General features: G+C 41.4%; 1 protein-coding gene across 3 annotated transcripts in view; it reads left to right on the top strand.

Annotated features, from left to right (window-relative positions):
- USP24 (ubiquitin specific peptidase 24) overlaps positions 1–26,211 on the top strand; it is a 138,280-nt gene that overhangs the window by 83,717 nt on the left and 28,352 nt on the right. For all 3 annotated transcript variants that reach the window (XM_082688546.1, XM_082688545.1, XM_082688544.1), the window contains exons 33-52: positions 736–831; positions 954–1,182; positions 1,861–2,020; positions 2,828–2,983; positions 5,080–5,150; positions 5,809–5,969; positions 9,433–9,494; positions 11,794–11,985; positions 12,985–13,102; positions 15,431–15,575; positions 17,890–18,009; positions 18,929–19,054; positions 19,668–19,766; positions 20,606–20,688; positions 21,716–21,857; positions 22,074–22,193; positions 22,525–22,745; positions 23,136–23,260; positions 24,586–24,727; positions 25,185–25,335. In XM_082688546.1, coding sequence (XP_082544672.1) covers positions 736–831; positions 954–1,182; positions 1,861–2,020; positions 2,828–2,983; positions 5,080–5,150; positions 5,809–5,969; positions 9,433–9,494; positions 11,794–11,985; positions 12,985–13,102; positions 15,431–15,575; positions 17,890–18,009; positions 18,929–19,054; positions 19,668–19,766; positions 20,606–20,688; positions 21,716–21,857; positions 22,074–22,193; positions 22,525–22,745; positions 23,136–23,260; positions 24,586–24,727; positions 25,185–25,335 — 2,719 coding nt within the window. The remainder of the gene's footprint in view (positions 1–735; positions 832–953; positions 1,183–1,860; positions 2,021–2,827; positions 2,984–5,079; positions 5,151–5,808; positions 5,970–9,432; positions 9,495–11,793; positions 11,986–12,984; positions 13,103–15,430; positions 15,576–17,889; positions 18,010–18,928; positions 19,055–19,667; positions 19,767–20,605; positions 20,689–21,715; positions 21,858–22,073; positions 22,194–22,524; positions 22,746–23,135; positions 23,261–24,585; positions 24,728–25,184; positions 25,336–26,211) is intronic.

The following is a 26,211-nucleotide window of genomic DNA, read 5'->3' as shown; positions in this document are numbered from 1 at the left end:
ATCCAGAGGAACAGCCATTGTGCCCTGGTGCAAGACAGACAGACCCAGTGCCTTCAGTGACCAGCAGGCCCATGCGGCTGGGATAGTGGGAGGGAGGCAGAGCAGGGGGATGTGAGGTTCCAGGCATACCAGACGTGTCAGCTTATTGGTCTTAACAGGTTTCAGGTTTCTGGCAAGACTCTGCCTTTTCTTCTCTCTAGGAAATAGGAAGCCATTGGATGGTTTGTGCAGAGGAGGAGCTCTGTGATCTGACTGAATATTTTAAAAGGATCATTCTGATTGATCTTTTGAGAATAGATTTTGGGGGTGGAGAGGTCAGAGTTGGGAGCAAGAAGAACAGTTAGGAAGCTTTTTTAATAAGAGAGGTGGTAGTGGATGTGAAAATAAGCTTTACTGAATATACCAAATCTAGATAATGCTTTCTAATTGGTAGTTCTTCTGGTAATGAGATAGTGGAGAATCCGTGAACTCACACCAGTGAGTGAGAAGGGGGACAATCCAAACACTCTATCTTTTGGCTAAGCAAGGACTCTGACTCTACGTAGACCAAGAGTTACGGGTATCATAGGAAATTGTTACGGTAGAAACATGTAAGGTTTGTGCATATATAAGGCTCTTCCAGAAATTTTAAGTAAATGATAACATTTACATGAACAATTAAATTAGTTACAAAAAAATTCATATGAAAGAAATGAAATCTTTATTTAATATCCTGCCTTTTTCTTTTCTTTTCAGCTTGGTTGTAAATGTCATGCAGAGGGATTCCATCCCATCGGAGGTGGACTATGAGACCAGGCAGGGAGTTTACTCCATCTGTCTACAACTTGCCAGGTACGTAAATACAACATCTTAGTCTCACAAGGCAGTCCTGCCCTTTATTTCTCTTCCCAAACGCTCATATTGAGTAGCGTGAAATGACCTCAGATAAGTCCAGCTTTTTGTCTCCTTTGCAGGTTTTTACTTGTGGGACAAACAATGCCCACGTTATTAGATGAGGACCTCACCAAAGATGGCATAGAAGCACTTTCTTCTCGCCCGTTCCGAAACGTCAGCCGGCAGACAAGTAGGCAGATGTCCTTATGTGGTACCCCAGAAAAGTCATCCTACCGACAGCTGTCCGTGTCTGACAGGTCTTCCATTAGGGTCGAGGAAATTATCCCTGCTGCACGAGTTGCAATACAAGTAAGTGACTTGTGTGTTCAAGAGAGGAGAAGTCCCTCCTGTTATAGGGAGGGGCTGTGCACACACAAAATTTCTTGACATGAATGTAGCCTTCACAGAACCTACAATGAGCCAGAGAGAGACCAGCAAGGCAGAAATCACTGTAATTCAAGGTGGGAAGTATCGGCATTATAGGAGAGCTATAAGGCCAGAACATTCGTAGGCCTTCAGGGGAAGTGGAACAGTTGCCTTCATCTTTGGCTGTCGTGGGCGATTTTACCTAGGAGGTGGCATTTGCACCAGGCCTTAGAGCTAGATGAGGTGACAGAGAAGCATGGAGAGTTGTTCCCTCAAGAGTGCAGGTGTGAGCAAATCTAGAGAGAACACAGCCTGTAGGGAGGGTCACAGGGTCGTTCACGTGGCCCAGAACGTACAGTGTGGAAGAGGAGGAACCATAAAAAAACAAATGAGAGACAGGTATCCTAATGCCTGAGCGTGGAGGTCAGGCTCTTGGGAACAGATAGCAAAAGTACTGAAAGTCTTTGAACAGTCTAGAAGCATGGGAAAGGCTGTCCTGGATGATCGTGGAGGAGAAGGAGTCTCACAAAACTGAGACCAGTAAGAAGGGGATGGAAGTCAGCAGGAGGAATGTGTTCAGGTGCTTCCTTTTCTCATAACAATCTTCCCGCCCTTGTTTAGACAATGGAAGTGAGTGACTTCACGTCTACTGTGGCTTGTTTCATGAGGTTGTCGTGGGCTGCTGCTGCGGGACGACTGGACCTGGTTGGGAGCAGCCAACCAATTAAAGAAAGTAATTCTCTGTTTCCTGCTGGAATCCGAAGCCGACTCAGCAGTTCAGGTACTGATTTAAAAGGATAAAGTCATAAGATCATCAGGCAGGAAATAAGCTGCGTGAGTTACCTATGCATAGGCTGTTGGGAGTCACAAAAAGGAGGAAGCCTTTTCTCTTGCTTTTGAGCGTGAGTAGAAACCCATCAAACTGTGCACCTGAGACCCATGCACATTACTGTACGTAGGTCAGACTTTCCGGGAAAAGCATTGATAAGCGCAGGGGAAGTGGGGAAACCAGATCAGCAGAGTTTTTAGCTTGCTGAGTGTTGTAAAAGTGCCATGAGGCCAATAATTGGGGCCATAATAAAATTCATCTGGAATTCCTACCTGGAGAAGTCATTTGCTTGGTTTGGCCAATTATTTTCTGTAAGGCTTTTATAAATTGGTTTCCCTCTTCAATTTATATATGTATTTTTACCTCAGAAAAAGTTTTAAAAATGTATGACATTCATGGAGTGAAATGCAGAAATGTTAAACATGCAGGCTTTTTAGGATTTCTACATATGAATGACCCAGTGAGGTAAAGATGAGGAACATTTCTAACATCTCAGGAAGGCGCATGCCTACCAGGCTGCGCTGTTCTAACTTCTGTCACCTCAACTGAGTCTTGCGTTCTAAGTTCACTGTGAGTGCCTCCGAATGTGGTTTAAAGCAACTGCAGCCACATAAAGTGATGGTCTCTCATTTCTTAGACCAGAATGTCTCCTTGCACTCTTTACTTTCTCTTGAGGATTCTGGAACACATGAAAAGGATATTATGATACCATGAGGGTCTGGTGGGGTCCGCAGTAACCTTCTGCTTTCCTGTTCCCAGGAAGCAACTGCAGCTCTGGGAGTGAAGGAGACCCGGCAGCCCTGCACGCGGGCATCTGTGTGCGACAACAGTCTGTGTCCACCAAAGACTCGCTGATTGCTGGGGAGGCTCTGTCTCTTCTTGTTACGTGCCTGCAGCTTCGGAGCCAGCAACTGGGTAGGGAGACTTGTTTGCCCTTCATCTCTTTCGGGGAAAGGCCAGGTTTCTGTTGAGAATTACGTACATTCCGTCGTAAAAAAGGTCACAGTAATAGAAATGGAAAGGGGGGAAAGCTGGCAGGTAGACTAGGTAGGAGGAGTGGCTAAATTCTGAACAAGTATTTATTGAGCACCTTCTGTATACAGGGTTCCATGGTTAGGTATTAAACGGGCAGTATATCTGCTCTCTAGGAGCTTACTGTCTAGTTGGGGAATGAAGACAACCCAGATTTATATAGGTTATAAACTGCAGAATTAGAATTCTGTATCCATACCTAAACTGGTGATGACTCTAGCATTCAAAGTTACAGAACTGCAGACTTTCCCTTTTATCTTCATCTGTGGGCTTTGGCAAAAACTGCGACTGTTACTAATTGCACTTCAACATTAGAACACCCCAGGGTCCAGCCCCTGGTCACTGTCTCTTCTCTGTCTACATCCCTTCTCCCCATGATCTCATCCTCACCCACCACCCTGACCCTTCCACTTGGCTCTCAAGAAGACATTGCAGGCTTGACGATGGGTCCACAGCCCAGCTACCTAGCTGGCCCATACCACACATGTTTTCTCAGCTAAAGTAAAGAAGTTTCATTCTTCTGATTGCTCTGGCCCAAATCCTTGAGTCCTCCTTGATTCCTTTTTCACACCCACTTCTGTCAGCACATTCTCCTTCTAGCCACGTCAGATTCCGCCCTCTGGTACCTTCACTGTTACCCTCCCCTGCTCTGGCATCCTCCCTCGCTCAGGTTATACCCGTAGCACCCGAACAGATCCCCTGCTTCTACCCTTGCAGTTTATTCTCCACACAGTAACCAGAGGGGATGTTCTGAAATGTAAGTCAGATTGTATCACTCCTCTGTTTAAAACCCGGCAGCAGCTTCTCAGTTCCCACTGAGTAAAAGCCAAATCTTTACTAAGGCCAGACAGAGTCCACCCTTTCGGGACCATCACCTTCTCCTGCTCTCCTCCTCACTCACTGTGCTTCGACCTCCCTGGCTTCCTACCTGTTCCTCATCACTCCGGGTACATTCCTGCCTCAGGGCCTTCACACTGGCTGTTCTCTCCTCCTGGTATGTTCTTCCCCATCTTTCCACATGGCTCTCTCTGCCTCATTTCCCACAGGTGTGCTTAATCTCAACCTCTTGGTGAGACATTCTCTGACCACAATCCTCCTGTCCTCCCAGCACTACCTGAACCCCATGCCTCGCATAATTTATTTATCGTGTTTATTGTCCTCATCCCTCCCCACCTAGATTGTAAGCCCTATAAAGACAGAGACTTTTGTCCATTTTGTTCCCCACCGAATCTCTCACACCCAAACACTGCCCAGTGTATAGCAGGTCCTCAATAAATATTTATTCAGGAATGAAGTCTTAACAGTTCCACTTCTGAAAGCCCTGTTCTTCCCTGTTATTACTGATTCAGATGACCTGTTACATCAAATTGTTGACTGTTACTGTGTTTCGTGTAATAACCAAACTCGTCATATAAGATAAGGTAGCTCTGGAAAAAGTTGGACATTTGTAGGACAGTAATGTAGTGTCCAAAATTACTTACTTGGAGCAAGAGTGCTTTGAAGACACATATAAGAAGTACAAGTCATTACGAAATGCTTAGAACAAATGCCATAGTTGAACCATAGTTCAATTTTCCCATAATTGTTTAGTTTTAGAGATATTTTCAAGTCAAGATGAAATAATTACAACTTCTCTTCAAGCTGTTTATCATTTATACTTTCATTGTAGAATATTGATAGTTCATCAAGGCAAGACATACTGTTCGACAACTGGTGTGTACAAGGCGCTGTGCTAAAATGTGGGGGCAGAGAGGTGACCGAGACATGGTCCTGTTCTTGGACACCTGAGGTTCTCAATGGGGAAACTCAGAGATGTGGAGGCAGTTGTGGAAAGTACTGAATTCATTTCCAAGTAGAAGAGTTGAATTTCTGTTATAGTTAAGCTTAAGAAAGTATTCAGAATTTCTGAAATTTTGAAAATGCATTTTCTAACTTGGTTCCCCCCTCCCGCCCCCAATTCTCTTTATTCTTCTCACTAGCATCCTTCTATAACTTGCCCTGTGTTGCTGATTTTATCATTGATATCCTGCTTGGATCACCAAGTGCTGAGGTAAGGATTTTTGTACATTACAAAAAACGTCCCCTTGGTCCTTTTCTGTCCACGGCCCTCCATACACCTGCAACGCTGTGCACAGGGCAGAAGGCATGGCATCTGGTCCTCTTGGGAGTCCTACAAAGCGCTCCGAGAGCAAAGTGACCATTTGGACACTCTGTCCTCCTTTCTGTTCTGTATTCCACCAAAAGTTGAGAGAGTACTAAGACTAACTTGTGTTTGTTTACAACAAGCAGTGTTACAGCTGGTGTGCACCCGTAGCCTGGCGTTCAGTGTCACCATTGTCAACATTGTCAAATCCAGAGAGACCAGCTTCAGGCCGTGAATTCCCACTAGATTTTATAATTCTTATTTTCTTATTCGACCTTGAAAATTAATTATGAAATACCTGAAGAGTTTTTTCTTATTTTCATTTATATTAAATTAAATTATGAAACTTTTGAGTAGGAGACTGGAATCATTTGGGGGATCAGTTCTCTGAGCACGCTTCTTTTTAATCAGGCCTAGTTTATTCAATGTAAACGTTACCATCAGTGATGAAAACATTCTCTTCCTGATAGCCTCCCTCAGAGTGTGGACTTTAGAGGAAAATCACTTTGTAAGCAGTGTCAAAGTGTTGACTGTGTGTCCTTCACCACTGATGATGTAATTTCAGATTCGCCGTGCTGCCTGTGATCAGCTGTACACTCTTAGTCAGACAGATACTTCAGCTCACCCAGATGTACAGAAGCCAAACCAGTTTCTCCTAGGTGTGATTCTCACGGCTCAGCTACCTCTCTGGTCCCCAACTAGTATTATGAGAGGAGTCAATCAGAGGTATGGAATCTAGATTAAAGTTCCTGTTAAACTGAAAGAGAATAATGATTTGTGTGCCACTCCCCTGAAGTCATTGTTGAGATGACAGAAGATTTTCTCCTTTCCTCCTGTAACATTTGTGTCCCAAACAAGGGCTTTTTAGTTCTTATTATTTCCACTCAGGACAGGAGAGTTAGAGGAAACACTATACTGCCAGACTTCCTTCCCCTTGAATCACTTCCACCTCCCACCTCCACCTGACGTGGTCCATCACCCGCAAGAGAAAGAAGAGCTCACTTGAGTGGTGAGAGGCTGAAATTATGGGAGCCCCATCACTTGATGAAGGTCATACCGCTCATGTCTTTGAGTTTGTCACTCAGATCAGCATACTTCCGAGCTCCCTATCTAGATGAAGCTGGGGTGTCCTTCTAGCTCTTTCCCTTGGTTTTACAAGTACCTGGGCATGGAGGGAAGCTGTGGTCCAGGCTGATGGAAGGGCTTGGATAAGTCCATTCTGCCCACCCTGCTGTATCTCTGTGGGCTAGCCTGCATGCCAGGCTGCCCCAGTCTGGGCCCAGGATACGAGGGAGGAGATCTCACACCGCCCTCCACTTTCTCCAACTTCGCTTCACCAGAGAAACCTTGTCATAGGACATGAAAGGTACCACTGAGATGTGTGAAACCAGTATTTGCTTTTCTTGTGTATATATTTTACAAATGAGAATTTTGCAAGGGAAGAAATGTTAGAGCTACCCCAGCCTCCTACATTTGGATAAGTATCCAAAGCCCCAAGTTTGTATCCAAACTTGGTCTGTTTAAGCATACGTAAGCATTTAAGCATAAATTCAGTGGTGTTAAGTATATTCTCATTCTTATGCAACCATGGCTACCATCCACCTCCAGAACTTCTCATCATCCTGAACTGAAACTCCAGACCTGTTAAGTCATGAAATAAAAGGCTAATAAATTCAACTCCACAAAAATTAAATTATTCTGTGTGGGGGAAAAAAATACCATGAAGTCAAAAGTCAGTTCACAGGCTGGCTGAATAGATTTGTAATGAGACAGACAAGAAACTCATTTGATAACATATATAAGAAGCTCTTAGAAATCACTAAATAAATGAGCCAACAACCAACTGAAAAATGGACAAAGGACATGAAGAGACAGTTCGAAAACAAGTGGTGTTTTTTTTTTTTTTTAGATTTGCTAGAATTTTTTTTGACTGCAACAAAATTTACATAAAATTGATTGTTTTACTCATTTTTAGGTCTAGAGACCAGTGACATTAAGTACATACACAGTACACATTATTGGGCAGCTTTCCCCACTACCCATTCCTAGAACTTTTTCATCCCAGACTGAAGCCCTGTACCCACTAAACTTTAACTCCCTATTCACTCCCCCTCCCCCATTCTACCCTTTCCAGGTTCATCTGTGTCATGGTTCCATCTCTAACCAAGACTGAAAAATACTTCCTTTGTCTGTTCTTTCTTTTGTTGCCTGTGCTCTTGGCATCATATCTTAAATCATTGCGTAATCTAATGTCATGAAGTTTTCCTGCTATATATTCTATCTTTTTTATAGTTTTCCCTCTTGCATGTATGTGTTTGATCCATTCGAGTTAAGTTTTTTGTGTAACAGAAAGTAAGAGTCCAGCCTCAGTCTTTTCCGTGTGGATAATCCAGTTGTTCCGGCACCGTTTTCCCCATTGAATGCTTTTGACAACTCTGGTGAAAACTCCTTGCTTGCTTGCTGATTGATTGGCTGTTCATTTCTTTTTTTTTCTTTTTTTTTTTTTTTTTAAAGATTTTATTTATTTATTTGACAGAGAGAGATCACAAGTAGGCAGAGAGGCAGGCAGAGAGAGAGAGGAGGAAGCAGGCTCTCTGCTGAGCAGAGAGCCCCATGCGGGACTCGATCCCAGGACCCTGAGATCATGACCTGAGCCGAAGGCAGCAGCTTAACCCACTGAGCCACCCAGGTGTCCCGGCTGTTCATTTCTGTTCCATCGATCTGTGTGTCTTTACACCAGCACCACACAACTTTCTTGCTCTAAGTGTGGTATTCCGTCCTGGTTTTCTTTCAGCGTTGTTTGTCCTCACTGTGTGAGTCTTTTGCTTCCTTCGTTAAGTGGACGCCTAAGTACTTTACTCTAATTGATACTATTGTAAATGGAATTGTTTTCTTACTTTTTCATATTGTTTGTAGGTGTATGGGAGCAAAACTGATTTTCATGTCCCAATTGGGTATCATGCAACTTTGCCGTATTTGCGGATTAGTTTTGAATTATTTTGTGTGGACTCTGGGGTTTTCCCTACACGGGATCATGCTGCACAATTAGAATTGTACTTCTGTGTAAGCCATTTTTTAGGAAGCAAACTATTGCACTTAATACTTTTTGTAGACTCCAATTATTTAATATAACTAAATGTTAAGGGTTTGATTTTCTGGTAAATTTCTCGAAACTCAGGAAAAGAAAGAAAGCATTGGATGAGTTTTTAACATTTTGAAACAATCTCTTGGATGTAGAACATTTAACTTCACATAGAATTAAATCTTCAATTTTTTTTATAATTTGAAAAATGTGTTTCACAGCTTACTTGAATGCCCAGGTTTGACACATTTCTTCCATATTAGTGATGACAATACTGGCATTACTGTGGTCTGATTGTGTGCCATGAAGCATGCTAAGTTCGTTGCATTTGTTTATCATTTATGTCACAAAGGACAAATGAGTTTATCAGTTATATTATCTCCTTAACAATCATAATTCTTGGTTCATTCTCTATTCTTCTCGGTAGTATATTTTTAAGCCCTTTATGGATGTGCATGTACATGTGTGTGTGTTTATTTCTAACACTCTAATAAGCATTTTAGAAATTAGAAACCAAAGAAATTGGCCCTAGACACCCAACTATAAGTGATGGAGCCAGGAATAAAACCAAGGTGCCTTGACTTGAAATTTTGTGCCCTTTGCTACTTTAATTGCAGAAAAGCTTAACTGATCATCCTAGATAAAAGAATTTACCTTTCTCTCCTCTTGCTCCACTTTATTTTTCTTCTTAGTATCACCAGTTAACACATGTATTTTTTAAATTTCTTTGTCTCTTGTTCCTTTTCAACTGTTCCTCTAAAACAGTTCCAGGCATGTAGTAAGTGCATAGTAAATACTGGTTGGTATTTGAATGAATGAGTGAATGTGATCTAGTTGATGTATGCAGTCAGTCCGTACATCATTACAAAATGGGAGATTTAGTAAGTTTCTTCTTTTTACACTATTACTTCTTTAGTGTATCTGTATTAGCAGGATCTTTAGTATGCTTCTTGCTAAGATACTAAAGTTGAATTGATGTAAAATAGTTTTTTTATGCTTAGGAAAATTCCATTGTTCAACTATTTTATGAACCTGTTCTTAAAAGGAAAATGCTTTTTATTTTAAAATTGACCTTTTTTAATACTTGAAATCTTATCTGTTTTTTAGACTGTTATCTCAGTGTATGGAGTATTTTGATCTAAGGTGCCAATTATTAGATGATCTAACAAGTAAGTAGATGTAGGACTTTGATTTGTGGGGGAAAGGGGGGAGTAGAAAAGAAAGCCAAATGGACATTTCTATATCTGACTTAATGTATTTTCAGTATAAATGAGGTTATATTTACTTGTTTGAAATTGAATTTTATTTTCTTGAAAATTGCACATAAACCTATATACCAGTTCTCTTCTCCTAGCATATACCCAGCCATTAAAGTATTGAGAAGATTTGTTGATTTTAAAAATTGTCAAAGACACGTTTTAATTACACCGATACAGAACTGTTAGGAAGAACTTTTCTCCCTAGTATAGTGAATTCTGACCATTTTAAAGGTTGATCACTGAAGAAAAGAGGGAATCACTGTTGAGGTATGTTGTTAACAATAGAAGTCCATTAATTATTTAGTGTTAGGTGATTGAAGTGTTGTTCGAAATTTTAGTGATGGAGCGTTTAGATTTTGATCATCTGTGCTTACTCATGTATAAGGCAGAGGTATGCTGGGGTGATCTGTGTAAATTTTAGTTGTTCACATCAAGAGTTTATTAGTTCATTCCCCATTCTCTACATAAAAAGATTTGCTTCAGCTTCCAGGAAATAAATAAAAATCAGGATGGACAAAGGATTCATTGGAAATACTAATTGAGAAAGAATGTCCAGACTGGGGGAGTTACACGGAAACACCGTGTCTGTGTGCGGGCGCTAAAGCCGCACACAGTCAGAATTTGGTCTTGAGGTTGCTGGCAGACAGAGGGAAACAGGAAATAGCGTATGTTCGCTGTTGTCAGGACCCTCGAAGAAAACCGAATGGTTTCTCAAAAGAAACAGATCTTTTTGATGGCACTTAAATCTGAAAGGAAGCTTGCGAAGAGGTCTTTGTCACGGACACATGAAGACATAGTGACTGTAAGCCTCCACATAGGTCTCCAAGGCAATGCTCTGAGTGGTGCAGTGAAACAGGGATAATGTAGTCGGAGTGCCTGCCTGTCCTCTAGACACATAGGCTGGGTGGGTGACATGTACATCTAACCGTCTAGCCGAGTGCCACATTTTTCAGCCAGGCTTCTGTTGAAAGGTGGGTGGCAGCCAGCAAGGTTTGCTCTCTGGCTTGGACTTGGCGAGTGTGATGTGCTTTGCCTGTCGAGGGCTGGAACCATGAATTGGCTGTGACACATACAACTGCAGAAGTCATGAACGAGCACTTCATATAGGTCTTCCCTGTGTCACTGACTGACAAACGAGGGAATCCAGGGTGCCTTGTGGGAATGTTGAGTGCAGAGTGGGAGTAGTAGCAGTAGTTGTCATTTGGGGAGTAATTTGTATATGCCAGTACCTACACTAGGCACTTCATACCCAGATCCCTGCCGTCTAGGTGTTAGCCGAGGGCCCACTGTGTATAAGTGGACTCCTGTCCCGTGCTGGTCCCACTCTGACTGACCCTGAAGTATTCCTCTTCACATCATCCTGTGGGACCTTACGCTCATGGCTGTTGTGACTCAGGAGAGCGCAGTCACGTTTTCTCTCCTCCCCAGTCCCATCTTCTGGGACAGAATCTGGCTTTACTCCTTGTTTAGAGGAGAGTAAGAGAACTTACTACAGCAGAGCAGAGTGGTTCTCCAGGGTTTGGTACACTGTCCAGAAATACTGTGCTGTGCTGAGTCCTTTGCAGGACTCCCTTGGCCTAGGTGACACTGCGGGAGCCTTGGCTCTCCTTGTACCCTCATCCTTGCCTCCGCTAGGGACACTTGCTGGCACACACACACACACACCCTGCCTCCAGACTAGGAGCTTCTTCAGAACAAGATTGTCCCCCCCCCCCAAAAAAAAAGAACAAGATTGTCCCCTTCCTGAGACAAACCATAAGAGACTCTTAATCTCACAAAACAAACTGAGGGTTGCTGGGGGGAGGGAGAGGGTGGTGGGGTTATCGACATTGGGGAGGGTATGTGCTACGGTGAGTGCTGTGAGGTGTGTAAACCTGGCGATTCACAGACCTGTACCCTGTACCTGGAACTAAATAATATATTATATGTTAAAAAAAAATTTAATTATTAAAAAAAAGAAATTAGCCCCTTCCTGACCTTCACAGAGGGGCCCTCACTACAGGTTTGGTTTAGGACTGAGAGAGTGAGTGCGCATGCGCTGTCCCAATCCTTGGGGCAACAGCTCCAGCCCACTGTTTGTTAATGATCGCTGTCTCTGATGGAGGAAATGGAAGGTTGGGATTTGACTTTGCTACTGTAACTCAGGATTTGGACTCCTTGGGGGGAAATCCTTCTTTCTTCAAATGGACTTTTTTTTTTTCCCCCTAAGCTTCAGAAATGGAGCAGTTAAGAATCAGCCCAGCGACTATGCTCGAAGATGAGATCACTTGGCTGGATAACTTTGAACCTAATCGCACCGCTGAATGTGAGACCAGTGAAGCGGACAACATCTTATTGGCAGGACACTTACGGCTCATTAAGACCCTTCTCTCACTCTGTGGGGCAGAAAAAGAAATGCTTGGTAATTATTGCTTCATCTTCCCATGTGATAGAATACCCTGCTTCTTAGTTATTGCCATAGTATTGTGTGTAATTAGGAAAATAAGATAGGTGCTCCGTGCTCCATAAAAGACTGGCCCTTCAGGTAAAACGAGATTATCTGGGATTTTAGTAGCTAACAAACTTAAGGTTTGTTTTACCTGCATCATTAAACCATGTAGAGAATTTTATAGTATTCAAAACAGATCATGTAACTTCTTAATATCTAAGTAAAAATTAATTCAAAGTATGGTTTTCTCTTTTTTCTATTTTGTGCTTTATAAAATATTACCTGTTGTAAGTCTCACTTATTTTAAGGGTAATTCTCATCTGGAAGGCAGCCCCAATCACCACCCCCTGCATAGTGGGGTACATATGAATGTCCTGGGGCACACATATAATTTATGAGGGCATATTCATTATTATAAATTATATTCGGAAAATAAGTCAAAACATTAATTATTACTTTTACCACACAAACTAAGCTCTATAAAAATCTTCTTGGCTACTGGGGATACATAGAAAAGAGTGATTCTAAACCAGGGTGAGAAGGGCACATCATTTTACCCAAAGAAGGCAAGATTTTAAGTTTCAGAAACCCTTCCGTGCCCCCCCTCCACGCACCCAGAGTAAGAATTAATTGTTCACTCCAACTGTTCTGCCTTGTGGTGTTCTTCGCATTTGTGTTTCTAAAGTGAAAGCATGGCTTCTTTCACTCCACCATCAGCTCCTAGAGGAAGGTACCCTCGCTTCTCTATCCTTGTTCCCTGGCCACGGCCCTCCAGCCCCTTCCCACCCCTCTGCCCCATAGAGCTTTGCCGTGTGTTATGTAAGTGCTCACAAACTAAGCATCAAATAAAATTGAATGCCCTGCCATTGGGTGGCCTTGGGTGCCTTTGCTGCTCTGATATGAAAGTACAAAAACAGGATCTTTGAATTAAAATGTGTTCCTCCTCAACATGAATATTATGCTCTATTCCAGGTTCATCACTCATTAAACCATTGTTAGATGACTTCCTTTTCCGAGCTTCTAGAATTATTTTAAATAGTCATTCTCCAGCTGGCAGTGCCGCCATCAGTCAACAGGACTTTCATCCAAAGTATGGAAAATGCACGTTGTGTTCAGTTTTGGTAAAAATTCTAATTCGAAACTTTAGTCCAAAAAAGATTTTCTTAATTTGGAATTTGTCGTCCATCTCGTGAGTGTGTGTAGTTAATAAGATAATATCCACTATATAAAGAAATGCATGTAAAGGGGCTTAGGATAAAACCTGTCTGGCACATAATAGGTGCTGAGCCGTGTATGCTGGAACCATTCTTATCATCCAGTTGGAAGAAGAAGTAATAAATTATATGGTTAACTTGGTCAGTAACAAATTCCAAGAGAAACTGAGGTGGTAAGGATTATGTCCAAAGTAAAAGTAAATAGGCTCAGAATCTCAAGAGTTTCTTCTTGGAGGAATGTGTAGGTGCTGTAGTGCATGAACTGTGATTTGCTGTGTATCCGCCATGTCCTGATGATTACAACTGCTAGTGATTTATTGTGGTAATTTTAGAATCCCATATTGTATTCGCTTTTATGGGTAGAAATTTGAAAGATCTTTTTGTAATGTTGACCCTACTTGGGTGCTCCTAGAGCTAGGAGGAAGCTGCTTCATGCTGCCATCTGACCTTCCTCTGAATCCAACTTACTTTGCTCTTAGGAAAACCAGAGTTAATTAAATAATCCTGAAGGAACTGGGGATTTGGTATTTAACCAGTGAAAAACATTCCCATATAATCTTAGTGGTTATTGGAATGGGCAAGGCCCAATAAGCAGTATTTCATGGAATCTTAAACTGTATCTTACCATGTGTGAGTATTTCTCTGTGTAGAGTTTTTTTACTAGCAAAATCTGTTTCAGGTCATAAACCTTCATTAGCACTCTTGGGCTGTCTCTTGGGCTGTGACTCCCATCTTCAAGACCCCTGCTCCAGTCTTGTTCTGGAAGATCTGGTGCTAGCTCCATGGGAATCTCTTATGAAAGCAGTAGAAATACAGGAGTTTTCCAGCTTTCAGTGAATGGAGAAAATAAATCTTCAGTAGTTTGGTTTTTTTTTTTTAATTTAAATTCAGATAACCTATAGAGTATTCTTAGTTTCAGAGGTAGAGTTCAGTGGTTCTTCAGTGGTTTTATTGAAATTTTATTCATGAATCCTTTTCCTTATATTTATTAAAAGCAACACCTTCATCAGCAGGGAGTTGGGTTGTTTTAATCATACACAGTGCCTTGAGTAGAAAAGGCGGCATTTTGTCTCATCCTCTCCTGTGTACTGAGTGCTACTCATTCACCACAATGACTCCCCGCCCTTTCCCACCTAAACCCTAAAGCCAGAAAGAGAGTTATAATACACAGAAGTATCTTCACGAGTAATGCTTACTAACACTGACCAAAGAAATTTTTCACATTTAGCCCGTGTGTACGGTACCTCCTATGTGTTCTTTACTGGTCCTTTGCAATCCAGAAGTCCAAAAAAGAAGCCAAGGACAGTGCCAGCTCCTGGGCGCTGTTCTCAGGGCATGGCACAGTGCTGATCTAAGAGCCAGCCCTGTGGCCCTCACTCCCCAGCCCATGAACACACCTCCTACACTGCACTGCATATGTGTTTCTCTCAGAGGTTGGATGTCCTCTTTTCTGTGTATCCTTCCTAACCTGTGATCATCTCAGTAAGGCAAGGTTGGCATAGGTGACACTGAGAAGTTACTGTCCTTCCCCAAAATAATGTCTACTAAAGGAGAACAACATCAGAAGCCTTTAGTTTTCCTGCAGGATGCTTGCTAGTTACCTTTTATCATCATTGTTAAACAAAATTAATTTAGCCTACCACATATTTCTGCCTCCATTTTCTTAGCAAAATGAAGCAGATTCGTGTCCTTGAAGAGTTTTGTTTTTGTGGGGTTTTTTTTTTTTTAAGTCTTCAGGTGCATATAGGCATTTATGGGCATTTATTCTGATTTGTATAGCCTTCTTTTTCTGCCATTTAAATATTTGAATTTCAGGGTGATAACAAAAATTGCTCTTGCTACTCTCATGTTGTCTTTGATAAAATTTTTGGACTCTTTGTCCTCCTTTTTTGCTGATCCAAACCTTAGATAAAAATACTCTGAAAAAAAAAAAAATACTGTGTAGTCCTAAGTAAGAGATTTTGCTACTCTATCAGGCCAAGAAGATATTTAGCTCTCAGCCATAATCATCCTTCCTGTATTCATGGCCTCTTCCTTTAAGTAAGCACTTCCCCCTGGGTTCTTAGAGCTCTGCCATTGGACCTGATTAGCCCTGTTTGAGGAACTGCAGCTCTAATACTTTCGTTTCAAATGTTGATTTAGTTTAATGAGCTGTCTAAGTAGACTATTCACTGTTGGAATTGACAGGTGTCTTCTGTTTTCAGGTGTAGTACAGTGAATAGCCGATTGGCAGCCTATGAAGTCCTGGTGATGTTGGCTGATAGCTCACCTTCAAATCTGCAGATTATCACAAAAGAACTGCTTTCTATGCATCATCAGCCCGACCCTGCTCTTACTAAGGAGTTTGATGTAAGTTTTCTAGACCTTGACACATGTCTTGTTTTTGGAATGATCAATTAAACATACAGCTTTAAAGCTTACGTTTGCTTTATTATAATCAGAGAAAGTATTATTCATATACCTGTCTTGTTCACCTACTCTAATCAACTAGAAACTACAAAGTTACTTTATTACCATTGTCATACTATATTTCTCAGCAGTACCCTTTTTCTTAACTAAAGAGGAGACATGTTCAAGTCAGCTGATAGTCACTTTCAGAAAGAAGTAGCACTTCAGCCCATTTGTGGAGTAGCTGGGGGTGGGGGGCACAGTGCCCGACACTGGAAATACTGACTCAGACATTGGCTCTGCCACTGTCTGCATTCATTAACATTCAGCTAAGAGTTACTGGGCTTACTAGGCACTAATAGGTGTGTTAGGCTTTGGAGCTCCTAAATGAAGACAGGATTCCAGCCCTCAAGAGAGGCAGTGTATAATGGAGGAGACAGAGCCATAGTCAGGTAATTTCAATATAATGTGATGAATTTTAAGATACAGTTCATGTCCCAAATGCTCTACCAACAGAGAGGCACTTGACCACCAGGTGGCGGTATCTTTAAGAGCTGGGGAGCCTGGGTCGCTCAGTTGGTTAAGCGCTCAACTCTTAATTTTGGCTCAGGTTGTGGTCTCAAAGGCGTGAGATGGAGCCCTGCCTTCAGGTTCCCCCACTCAGCGAGGAGTCTGTTTCTCTCCCCCCATCATAACCCCCCACCCCTGCCCCACTGTCTCTTCCCCTTCTCTGCTCATGCTCTCTCCCAAAAATAAACAAATCTTCTTAAAAAAAAAAAAAAGAGAGAGAGAGCACTCTTATGTCTCGCAAGCCACCTGAAGCAAGGTGGGAAGGTCATTCCAGCAATGAAAGGATACAGGACAAGGCTCTAGAGCCGGGCAGCAGTTTAGTGTTCGTTGAGATCTGCAGGAGGGAAGCCCATCACAGGTGCACTGGAGTACCAGACCAGGAGTGGGAGGACACTTGTAGAGCTTCCTTCACCTTCTCCTCGAACATCGCAGAGTCAGGCTTATCCCTTTGGAAGCCTGAGCTGAGTACTATGGAGCATACGGGGAAGGAGGGAAAGGAAGGGGCACCAGATAGAGAAGATAGCATTTGCAAAATGAAATGTGAACATGGAAAATAGAAACTGTTTTTGTGTTAAAACACTCAGTTTATAAGTATGTTTTTAGTTTTACATTATTTGTTTAATAGATTTAAATGGAAATTTTATTTTTCTCATAAGGGATTGTATCAGCAGCATGAAAAAAGCACTTGCCTCATATAAATACTTATTTTTTAGCACTATTATGAACTCACTTTTCTTATTTTGTAGATTTTTTAAAATCTCTGCTTTGGGCTACAAATAAATTGTAGTGTTGATTAGATCTTAGAAATCACCCTGCTCTACATGTATGTCAAATGTTAGTGGAAGGTATGTCATATTTAACAATTCCCTGAGGTCCAAAAGATCTACAGGCTTTTGTCGGTTGGTTATTACATGGATGCAGATACTTGAGCTATGTAGGTTAGGTGATTCTGGGTATGGCCTTAGAACCAAGATCCCGCTGACATGGCATTCAGTATCCTTTTCAACTTGGAGAAGTGCCATGTTCAACTTCATCCAAGTTGCTTTTCCTAGATTATTTCTAACCAGAAAAGCATTGTAACAGAGTTAGTATAAGGCATCTTTAAGTGCAGTGCAAGCATAATTACTTATTTAATTGTATGCTTACTATAAGTTATGCTGTAGAAGAATGTTACTTTCTTAAAAAGGAGGGGAAGGAATATGAGCCTTCCTTGACCATTCCGACTGGCCAGGATTCTTCATAGTAAATACTTCATAGAGTTCTGTTTCTTTTTTGCAGAGTACTACCTCAATTTGTAAGTAGATATATTTACTTGATTGATGGCTGTGTACCCTGCTAGACTGTGAGCTCCTTAGGATAAGGGACCACATATACCTCCTGAGAGCCTGGCACATAGTAGCCTCTTCATGAGTTTTTGTTGAATGATAGGTGACGGAATGCATGACTACCAGATGGATAGACAAATAAACAGTATGTTAGGTACTTCATCAATGGAAAAGGAGCTTTGAGATAGTAGTATTTTTTATTTGTATTTGCATCGGCAGAGATATTTCAAGAACATAGGTTGGGTTAGCCTGACTCCTAGCCCACTGGATGGATGAGTCTGTGAGTTTCTCTTTTTCCCTTTCAGACAGCCCCGGTGCACATGTGCTGGTGGCAGATACACTCATTCTGTGTCTACCGTTTCCCTTCCTCTGTTTCCTAGTACCTTCCACCTGTGGATAGCAGGTCCAGTTCCGGCTTTGTGGGACTGAGGAATGGCGGTGCTACGTGTTACATGAACGCAGTCTTCCAGCAGCTATATATGCAGCCTGGACTCCCTGAGGTGACTTCTCTCTTCTTTCCTGTATGGTATGAAAGAGAATGTGTACACGGCCTGAAAATTGTCCCAGATTTACAGATCACAAAGTTGACTAAAGCTAGATGTAACTAGGGATTTTATCATAGCTTCTGAAATACATGTAGACAGCATGTTGGTGGTTATGTCTTTATAAATTTGCTGAGGGTGTATGTTGCCTATTTGGCAGATAGATTGGACTAAGTGGGATTTTTGAATGAGGTTACTCTCAAATTCTATTCCATAAAATTACTTCATGTTTTTAGTATTTTAGAAAAATTAGGGTCTCTCATTGATGCTTTCTAATAGTTGTGTTGATCCTTGAACGCAGGAGTTAGGAGCACTTACGCTCCGCTCTCCCAGTGCCGTCAGAAGTTTGCATGTAACTTTTTACTCCCCTAGAACTTAACTACTGACAGCCTACTGTTGACTGGACAATTAACTCCTATTCTGTGTGTTCTGTGTATTACATACTCTATTCTTACAATAAAGTAAGCTAGGAAAGAGAAAATACATTTATGGTACTGTTCTGTATCCAAAAAAATCCATGTGTACCTGGAACCGTGTGGTTCAAACCATGTTCGAGAGTCAGTCTGTACCAGAAGTTGGTGCTATAGCAGTTAGTAGTTTTGAGAATATTCTATGTAGATCATTTTTCTTTCATAAAGATACTGGTATCGCTAGTTCCAGTTTTTCATGATCAAACACAGCCTCAGAGAAATGACTTGTCCATGATTCCACCAACTCAGAAGTAACTAAGGCTAACCCTACTCAGAGCTGTAGCCACATCCAGACGTACACAGTGTTGTGACAGCAGTGTGGGCAGTACACGCACATCTGCCCAGGGCCCTGTGCAGCAGTGAACTAGCTCTGGCTCATGCTCGTCGTTTCTGTCCTTTCTATGTAGTCATTACTCTCAGTGGATGATGACACGGACAATCCAGACGACAGCGTGTTCTACCAGGTGCAGTCTCTCTTTGGGCATCTGATGGAAAGCAAGCTGCAGTATTACGTACCTGAGAACTTCTGGAAGGTATGTCACCCAGTTAACTCTAGATTTCAAGACACTGGATCCTTGGATCTGGCGGTAATTGTTTCTGTCTTTATTGGTTCTAGACTGATCCCACTGCCAGGAACCTACAGAAGAATGGGCTACACCATTCTACTTAAGATGGATGCTTGATTTCAAATGATGAGAAGATTAAAAAGAGTCATTTATAATTTTAGGGGTCTGCTGATCTTAATGATCTTGAATATTTTTCATGATTCTGATTTTGGCTTTTGGGAGTATTTGTTCAAATTATCCCGATTTCACTATTGCCCTAAATGAAGGACATTACTCTGTTTCACAGGAGGAGTACCTGGTATCTTCCTCTGTGGTTCGGATAGTTCTAAGACAGAAACTCTGTTCCATGGCCTCAGATCCCACCCTGTGTGGCCTCACAAACTTGTGACAGTAACACGGGGCCCAAGAGCAAGCCTAAGTAGCCAAACACAAGCTTATCACACTTCAGTGAAAGTGTCTACTGCCCTAATAGGGAACTTGGTTTTTAGAAGCACTCAAGTGCTCTCTCACATTTGTGTTCTACCATGTTCAGATATTGCTAACTTTTCCTTTAATGATGTATTTAATTCTTGTTGCATAGATTTTCAAGATGTGGAACAAAGAACTTTATGTGAGAGAACAGCAGGATGCATATGAATTCTTCACTAGTCTTATTGATCAGATGGACGAATATCTCAAGGTAGGAAAAAAATGTCACTTTCTCTCTGACTCCCTCAGACTCTAATAAGAGAGCGGTGCGGCAGGATGGACATTACTGTGAAATCGGCCAGTCAGAATCTGGTCATCTTTAATACCACAGCTGTGAGTCCTTTCTTGTGGGGTTTGAACATCAAAAGAGACTAGACTTCTTTTTTTCATTCATCCAACCCTTGGTGAGGTGTGGAGCTCTTAACCCATACTCCGGAGTGACCACTGCAGGTGCCCCAAGGTAGCCTGGCGTCGGGCGTGCTGCCCTCACTGGGGACCCACCAGCCCGTGCTCTGCAGTCTGAACCTGCCAGAGGGCCAGATTAGAGTTGTCAGGGCGGGGGGGGGGGGGGTGATCCCAAAGCTTCCTGCCCCCACCTAGCACGACGTGTGACCAGCTTCCCTAGTTACAGGGCACCTCCCAGTGAAGCAGGAGACCCAGGTTACTGCTTTCCTTTTTCAGATCATTTAGCAATATATAGCATTTTATCCATAAGAAGGAAGAAAAGGTTAGGGAGAGTCGTTCCTAACCCAGTGGTCACTGCGGGCAGTGTGGGGGAAGGATTCAGAATTGCCACTGAGTACTGTTCTTGTCACCAGCAGGGACTGGCCATCTCCTCTTCCTTCACCAACAGCTTAAGCTGTTCTGAGAGTCGGGCCAGTGGCTTCCATTTGTCCCATTTGATCCCAGCTTAAGCTAGCAACACGACTCCCTGTATTTTAGCTGTTAAGTTGAAATCTGCACTTTAACTTAGGCTTAAATAAAATTCTGTGTAAGCGACCTATAAATTCTAGGGGCATAAACTAAAATTCTGTCCCTTTATTCCAACAGAAAATGGGGAGGGACCAAATTTTTAAGAATACTTTCCAGGGCATCTATTCTGATCAGAAGATCTGTAAAGACTGTCCTCACAGGTTAGTCAAAGATACCATGGACATCAAAACTGATCATCTTCATTTTTGGATTTTTTTCCTCTTAATTGGTAGTACTTTATTGATTTTCATCCATGTTCTACTTGACTAAAGTGACGGTATCTAAAAATTTCAACTATGATCTTTTTTACTAGTATTTTTATTTCTTAAGCTGTTATAACAATTTATTGACATGTTTGAGTTGAGCCAATTTCTAGAATATTCAGATTCATGCTTAGTATTAAGCAAATCATGATGCAAGCAGATGCTTCTGTATTCATGTATTTAAGGTGGAGCTATAAGAGTACTGTAAGTTTCATCTATCAGTACATGGATTTCTATAGGAAGTCACAAATCCTCAAACAGAAAAGTATGTGTTGGCTCATTTTGTTAAGCAACTGCCTTCGGCACAGGTCATGATCCCAGGGTTCTAGGATTGAGCCCCATGTCAGGCTCCTCGCTCAGCGGGGAGCCTGTTTGTCCTCTCCCTCTTCCTGCTACTCTGTCTGCTGTGCACACACTCGCTTGCATGCTCTTTCTCTCTCTCCATCAAATAAATAAATAAAATTTAAAAAAAAAAAAGTATATGTTCCCTGGGTTATCCTGATGCAGATACTAAACTTGGAGGAAATATTTTTGCAGTAGAAAAAGGCTTCAGTATTGAGATGAAAACATAGAAATTGCCAGTTGGCTACAGTAGTACAGCACATGATTGTCATCCTTTTTAAATGATGCTGCTGGTATGTCGTGAATTTTGCATTGTTGAGAGACTTACAGATCTCTCTCTAAGTGGACCTGTAAATGTTTATTGAATTAAGTTTCTCTGCTTTTGACTTCTAAAATTCTTTGCTGAAAATCATGATTTTTTAAGGAATTTCTCATCATCAAAAATTGGCTTCTTTATTTGGCAGTGTGGATTAATTTCACTGGTTATGAATGTAGTTCTGTGTACAGTCTCTGGTATTGTGATAATTTCAAGACCTTTACATTCCACTGTTTGATTATGTTTTTCCTGTGATTTCCTAACCAGATATGAGCGTGAGGAAGCTTTCATGGCTCTCAATCTTGGAGTTACTTCATGTCAGAGCTTGGAAATTTCTTTGGACCAGTTTGTTAGAGGAGAAGTTCTAGAGGGCAGTAATGCATATTACTGTGAAAAGTGTAAAGAAAAGGTATTACATTTGCCTTTTTTTTAGAAAACAAGATTAATTTGTTATTTGTTTGTGTTTTATCTGAGGACAATATTAAGCTTCTAGTGTTGTTCCCATTAAATTGTGTTGTTATCTGTTTTTACCTGGGCAGGAGAAGCCCATGGAAATCTCTGACCTTTATATGATTTGGCTGTTTTATTTCCTCCATGGAGATAATTGGGTTTTGCTTTTCTTTAGAGAATAACCGTGAAAAGGACCTGCATTAAGTCTTTACCTAGCGTCTTGGTAATTCATCTAATGAGATTTGGATTTGACTGGGAGAGTGGACGCTCCATTAAATATGATGAACAGATAAGGGTAACTTCTTTTCATTCCCCCCAAAATACCTTACAACCATGACCTCTCCTTTCTGCTGTTTACTTTTTACATGTTTAATTTCCATCTCTACTGTGAAAGGCTGTGGTCTCAGCATTCAGAGGAGTATAGGGCCCCTTGTCTTAAGCAGCTGCTGCCGCTGGACAAGCAGATCTGGGAACAGCCCTCCTCTCTAGAAGTCCTCCTGGCCAGAGTGCGGAGGCGGGCCTAGCTAGAATTAGGAAAACAGCCCTCTTATTTGAATCTGACTTAATGGGGTACTGCTGTCTGTGTTACTCATCAACATTAATGTGGTCTTTTTGCTTTTAAATAGTTTCCCTGGATGCTAAACATGGAGCCTTACACAGTTTCAGGAATGGCTCGCCAAGATTCATCTTCTGAAGTTGGTGAAAACGGGCGAAGTATGGACCAGGGAGGTGGAGGATCCCCACGAAAAAAAGTTGCCCTCACCGAAAACTATGAACTTGTCGGTGTCATTGTCCACAGTGGACAGGCCCACGCGGGTCACTACTATTCCTTCATTAAGGACAGGCGGTAAGAGGGTCTCACGCCACTTCCTCCTCCTGCCTTCCAGTAGTCCTACCTCCACTTCCTCTGCATTCCTGTGTCCCTTCTCCATTCCTCCTGCCGTCCTCTGTCCCTCCTTTGCTCCCCCTGCCCTGCTCTGACCATCCTTGCCTCCGAGTATAGTGTAGAGAAGCTTTTGCATTGCTCTTTGGTGTATTTCATGTTGGATTTTTAAAATGTACTGTAACTGTTTACCTCTTTAGTTGGAAAAGTTGTTTTAGAAGCTTACGTTTTTTTCTTGAGTATTTTCTAATAGTAGTCATCCTCTGTATGTGTAGACAATACCTAGAAATAAAGGCTGGGGAGGAAGATGTTGGCTTTTAATCTCATAACGTTTGTTTCCTCTGTGGGCTCCAGAGGGTGTGGAAAAGGAAAGTGGTACAAGTTTAATGACACAGTCATAGAGGAATTCGACCTAAATGATGAGACCCTGGAGTATGAATGCTTTGGAGGAGAATACAGACCAAAAGTTTATGATCAAAGTAAGTATTTACAAATGGATGTTTCCCGTTAACTTAAGGTTTTCTGTCAGATTGGAAGTAGTATTCTTAACATAAAATGTAATTCTTTTATTTTTACACACCATTGTTCTAGCTATATAGATCCACAAACTCCTTGATAGCCAGAGAGAAAATACTGAGGCTGCTTACAAAATGTTTTGAAACTATTTCCTTACAGCAGCCCCCAGAGGACAGGTGATAGAGTAAGTTAAGAGGAAGAAACAAGTATCAGAGAGTAACTAATGAATGCAAAATTTCAACGTTAAAAATCATTTCAGAAGAAGTAGTTGTCCACTAAAATTCTCAAATTTCCTTTTCACTTACATAGAGGCACAATTAATTACAGAAGACATCCCTAACACCTGGGTTTTCAAACCGTGTTTATGCAGTATGGCAAAACAGTCTTTCTCTCTCCAGCCACCGCCCCCAGAAGAAAGACTATGAGGAAAAGGACCTCAGAGAATCCAATTGGAATTTGCTACTTGGGGGTGAGGGGAAGACCTTTTTAGAGATGTGAGCGTTTCTGAAACCTGATTTTGTAGTACTCTAGGGGCATTTAAAAATTTCTGTGTTTGGGTCAGAGGAGAACAGGGGAAATAGGTGAAGGGACTTAAGAGGAACAGACTTCTAGGTAGAAAATAAGTAAGTCACAAGGATGGAAAGTAGGCATAGGAAGTATAGTCAATAATACTGTAATAAGGTTGTGTGGCTACAGATGGTAATGACACTTACCATGGGGAGCATTTCATAGTGTACCTGATTGTCAAATCATTGTGTTATGTACCTGAAACTAATAGTATATGTCAACTACACTTCAATTAAAATTTTTTAAAAATTGTACTTGTATTATATCCACTATATTAGATTTTGATACCATACCAAGGTAGTCTTTTGTGTAGAGTAGTTACTTTTGGCTACAGATAGTTAATGGTTAAAGATAGTATCATTGCCAAAACTTACCTAGATTTGGCTGTCCTATACAGAATTGGTTAAGTGAGGCCAATTATAATCCCATCCTGTGTCACAGAATTTATTTTAAATGTTAATCTGCATTTTGGTTAAATTTAGACTTGCCTAGGAATGTTTACCTTCTTTACCCCATTACCATACAGCTTTCTTCCTATTCCTCTATATCACCTTTCAAGTGATTCTAAATAGTATTACTGGTAAAAAGACATTTTACTTACATTTTGCTTTTAAATTTTGTAAGTACTTGCTTTATTTGTAGGTCCTTTACTTTATTTTAAATTGTGAAGACAAGAAAACATTTTTTATTTACAAAGATTTCTTTCTATCTTGTTATAAAGCAAACCCATATACTGACGTACGCCGAAGATACTGGAATGCCTATATGCTCTTTTACCAAAGGGTCTCTGATCAGAACTCCCCAGTGTTACCAAAGAAAAGCCGGGTCAGCGTCGTCCGGCAGGAAGCCGAGGATCTCTCTCTGTGAGTTTCTCTTCCGCATAATTCACTGCACCATTTCAGCAGGCGATCATTATAATCCTGAATATACTGTTTGGCATTTTAAAATAATTTGTTAAACAAGCTAGAGAGAATTTCTAAAAAGAAAGTAAGTAAATACCTCTTCCCCTTTTCTTATTGCCACCTGTTTATGATTCCTTAGTAAGAAGTTACTTGGTATTTAGAAACATGTATATAAATGATTTCATTCTAGCATTGCCATTTTTTTCTACTCTCAGCACTTATTGGGTACACTTTATGTCCAAAGTGTCGCACTTGGCCAGCACTGCCAGTGTTGTTGGTTTTTTTAAGGTCCTGTTGTCTATAAATTTGCATTTTCCTATATTGGATTTGGAAAGTATGCGGTTTATTGCCAAGTCTAGTGCCTTGTTACATAAGTCTGTCTGCTCTACACCAGACTATTTTCTGATTCCATCCTTAGGTCTGCGCCATCTTCTCCAGAGATTTCACCACAGTCCTCTCCCCGGCCCCACAGGCCTAATAATGACCGGCTCTCTATTCTAACCAAGCTGGTTAAAAAAGGCGAGAAGAAAGGACTGTTTGTGGAGAAAATGCCTGTGCGAATATACCAGGTAAGAACCATATAGAAAATTCTAAAGGAGAAAAATTCAGATAAAAGTCAAAATCCACCTCAGAGGTCCAGATGTGTTCCTGCTGGCCTCCTCGTGGACTTGGTTGGATCTCAAGTGCCTTGTCCTAACCACCTTGTGCCACGAGTGTCTTATACCAGGTCACAGAGGTGACCACAGACTCGAGGTGGCCGGCACTGTCGCCAGCCTGCCGTGTGACTGGAGGGTGTCACAGATAGACACGTGGGAGGGCGTGAGCACTAAAGACACACACGGCTGAAATATAGGGTTCATTCCTTTGGGGAAAACTATTGTGACAGTGATGACCATCAGTTATTGAATATCTACTCTGCTACATGCTGTAAACAAATTCTTAATTCTTAAAACATTCTTGTGGAGTAGCAGGTTTTACACGCATTTTTTTAAGAGGGAAAGAGTGAGCTCGGAAAAGGAGAAGTGACCTGCCAGTGTCACAGAGCCAGGATTTAAATTCAGCACTGTACAACTATCCAGTCAAGTCTTTGTACACTAAGTAATCAAAAGCTGAGTAACCAGAACCAGAGAATTTAAGAAAAGTATGCAGTTTTTTGTTTAGAGAGAAGAATTAAGCTCTCCAGTGTAAGGAAAACATTGAGTTAGTTGTACTTGGAAAAGCTCTGTTTGCCCCTCAACCCAAAATAGCAGGTTTGAATTCACTTGTCCTTTACATGGTGGTTTTCTAAAGTTTCCCAGAAGAGTTTGGTTTGATAAAGAATAATTTACCTTATTTCAGCTTCTTGTGTTTGAAAGGAAGATTTTCCTCTCTCCTTTTTTAAAATTTCAAAGCTCAAGAAAAGGGTTCTTGTGAACCCTTCTAACCTAATATTTTTTAAAAAACCC

The sequence above is a fragment of the Mustela nivalis genome (assembly GCF_964662115.1).
Source record: "Mustela nivalis genome assembly, chromosome: 10".
Lineage (NCBI taxonomy): Eukaryota > Metazoa > Chordata > Mammalia > Carnivora > Mustelidae > Mustela > Mustela nivalis.
The sequence above is the reverse complement of the archived record's forward strand: the minus strand, read 5'-3'. Positions and strand labels throughout refer to the sequence as shown.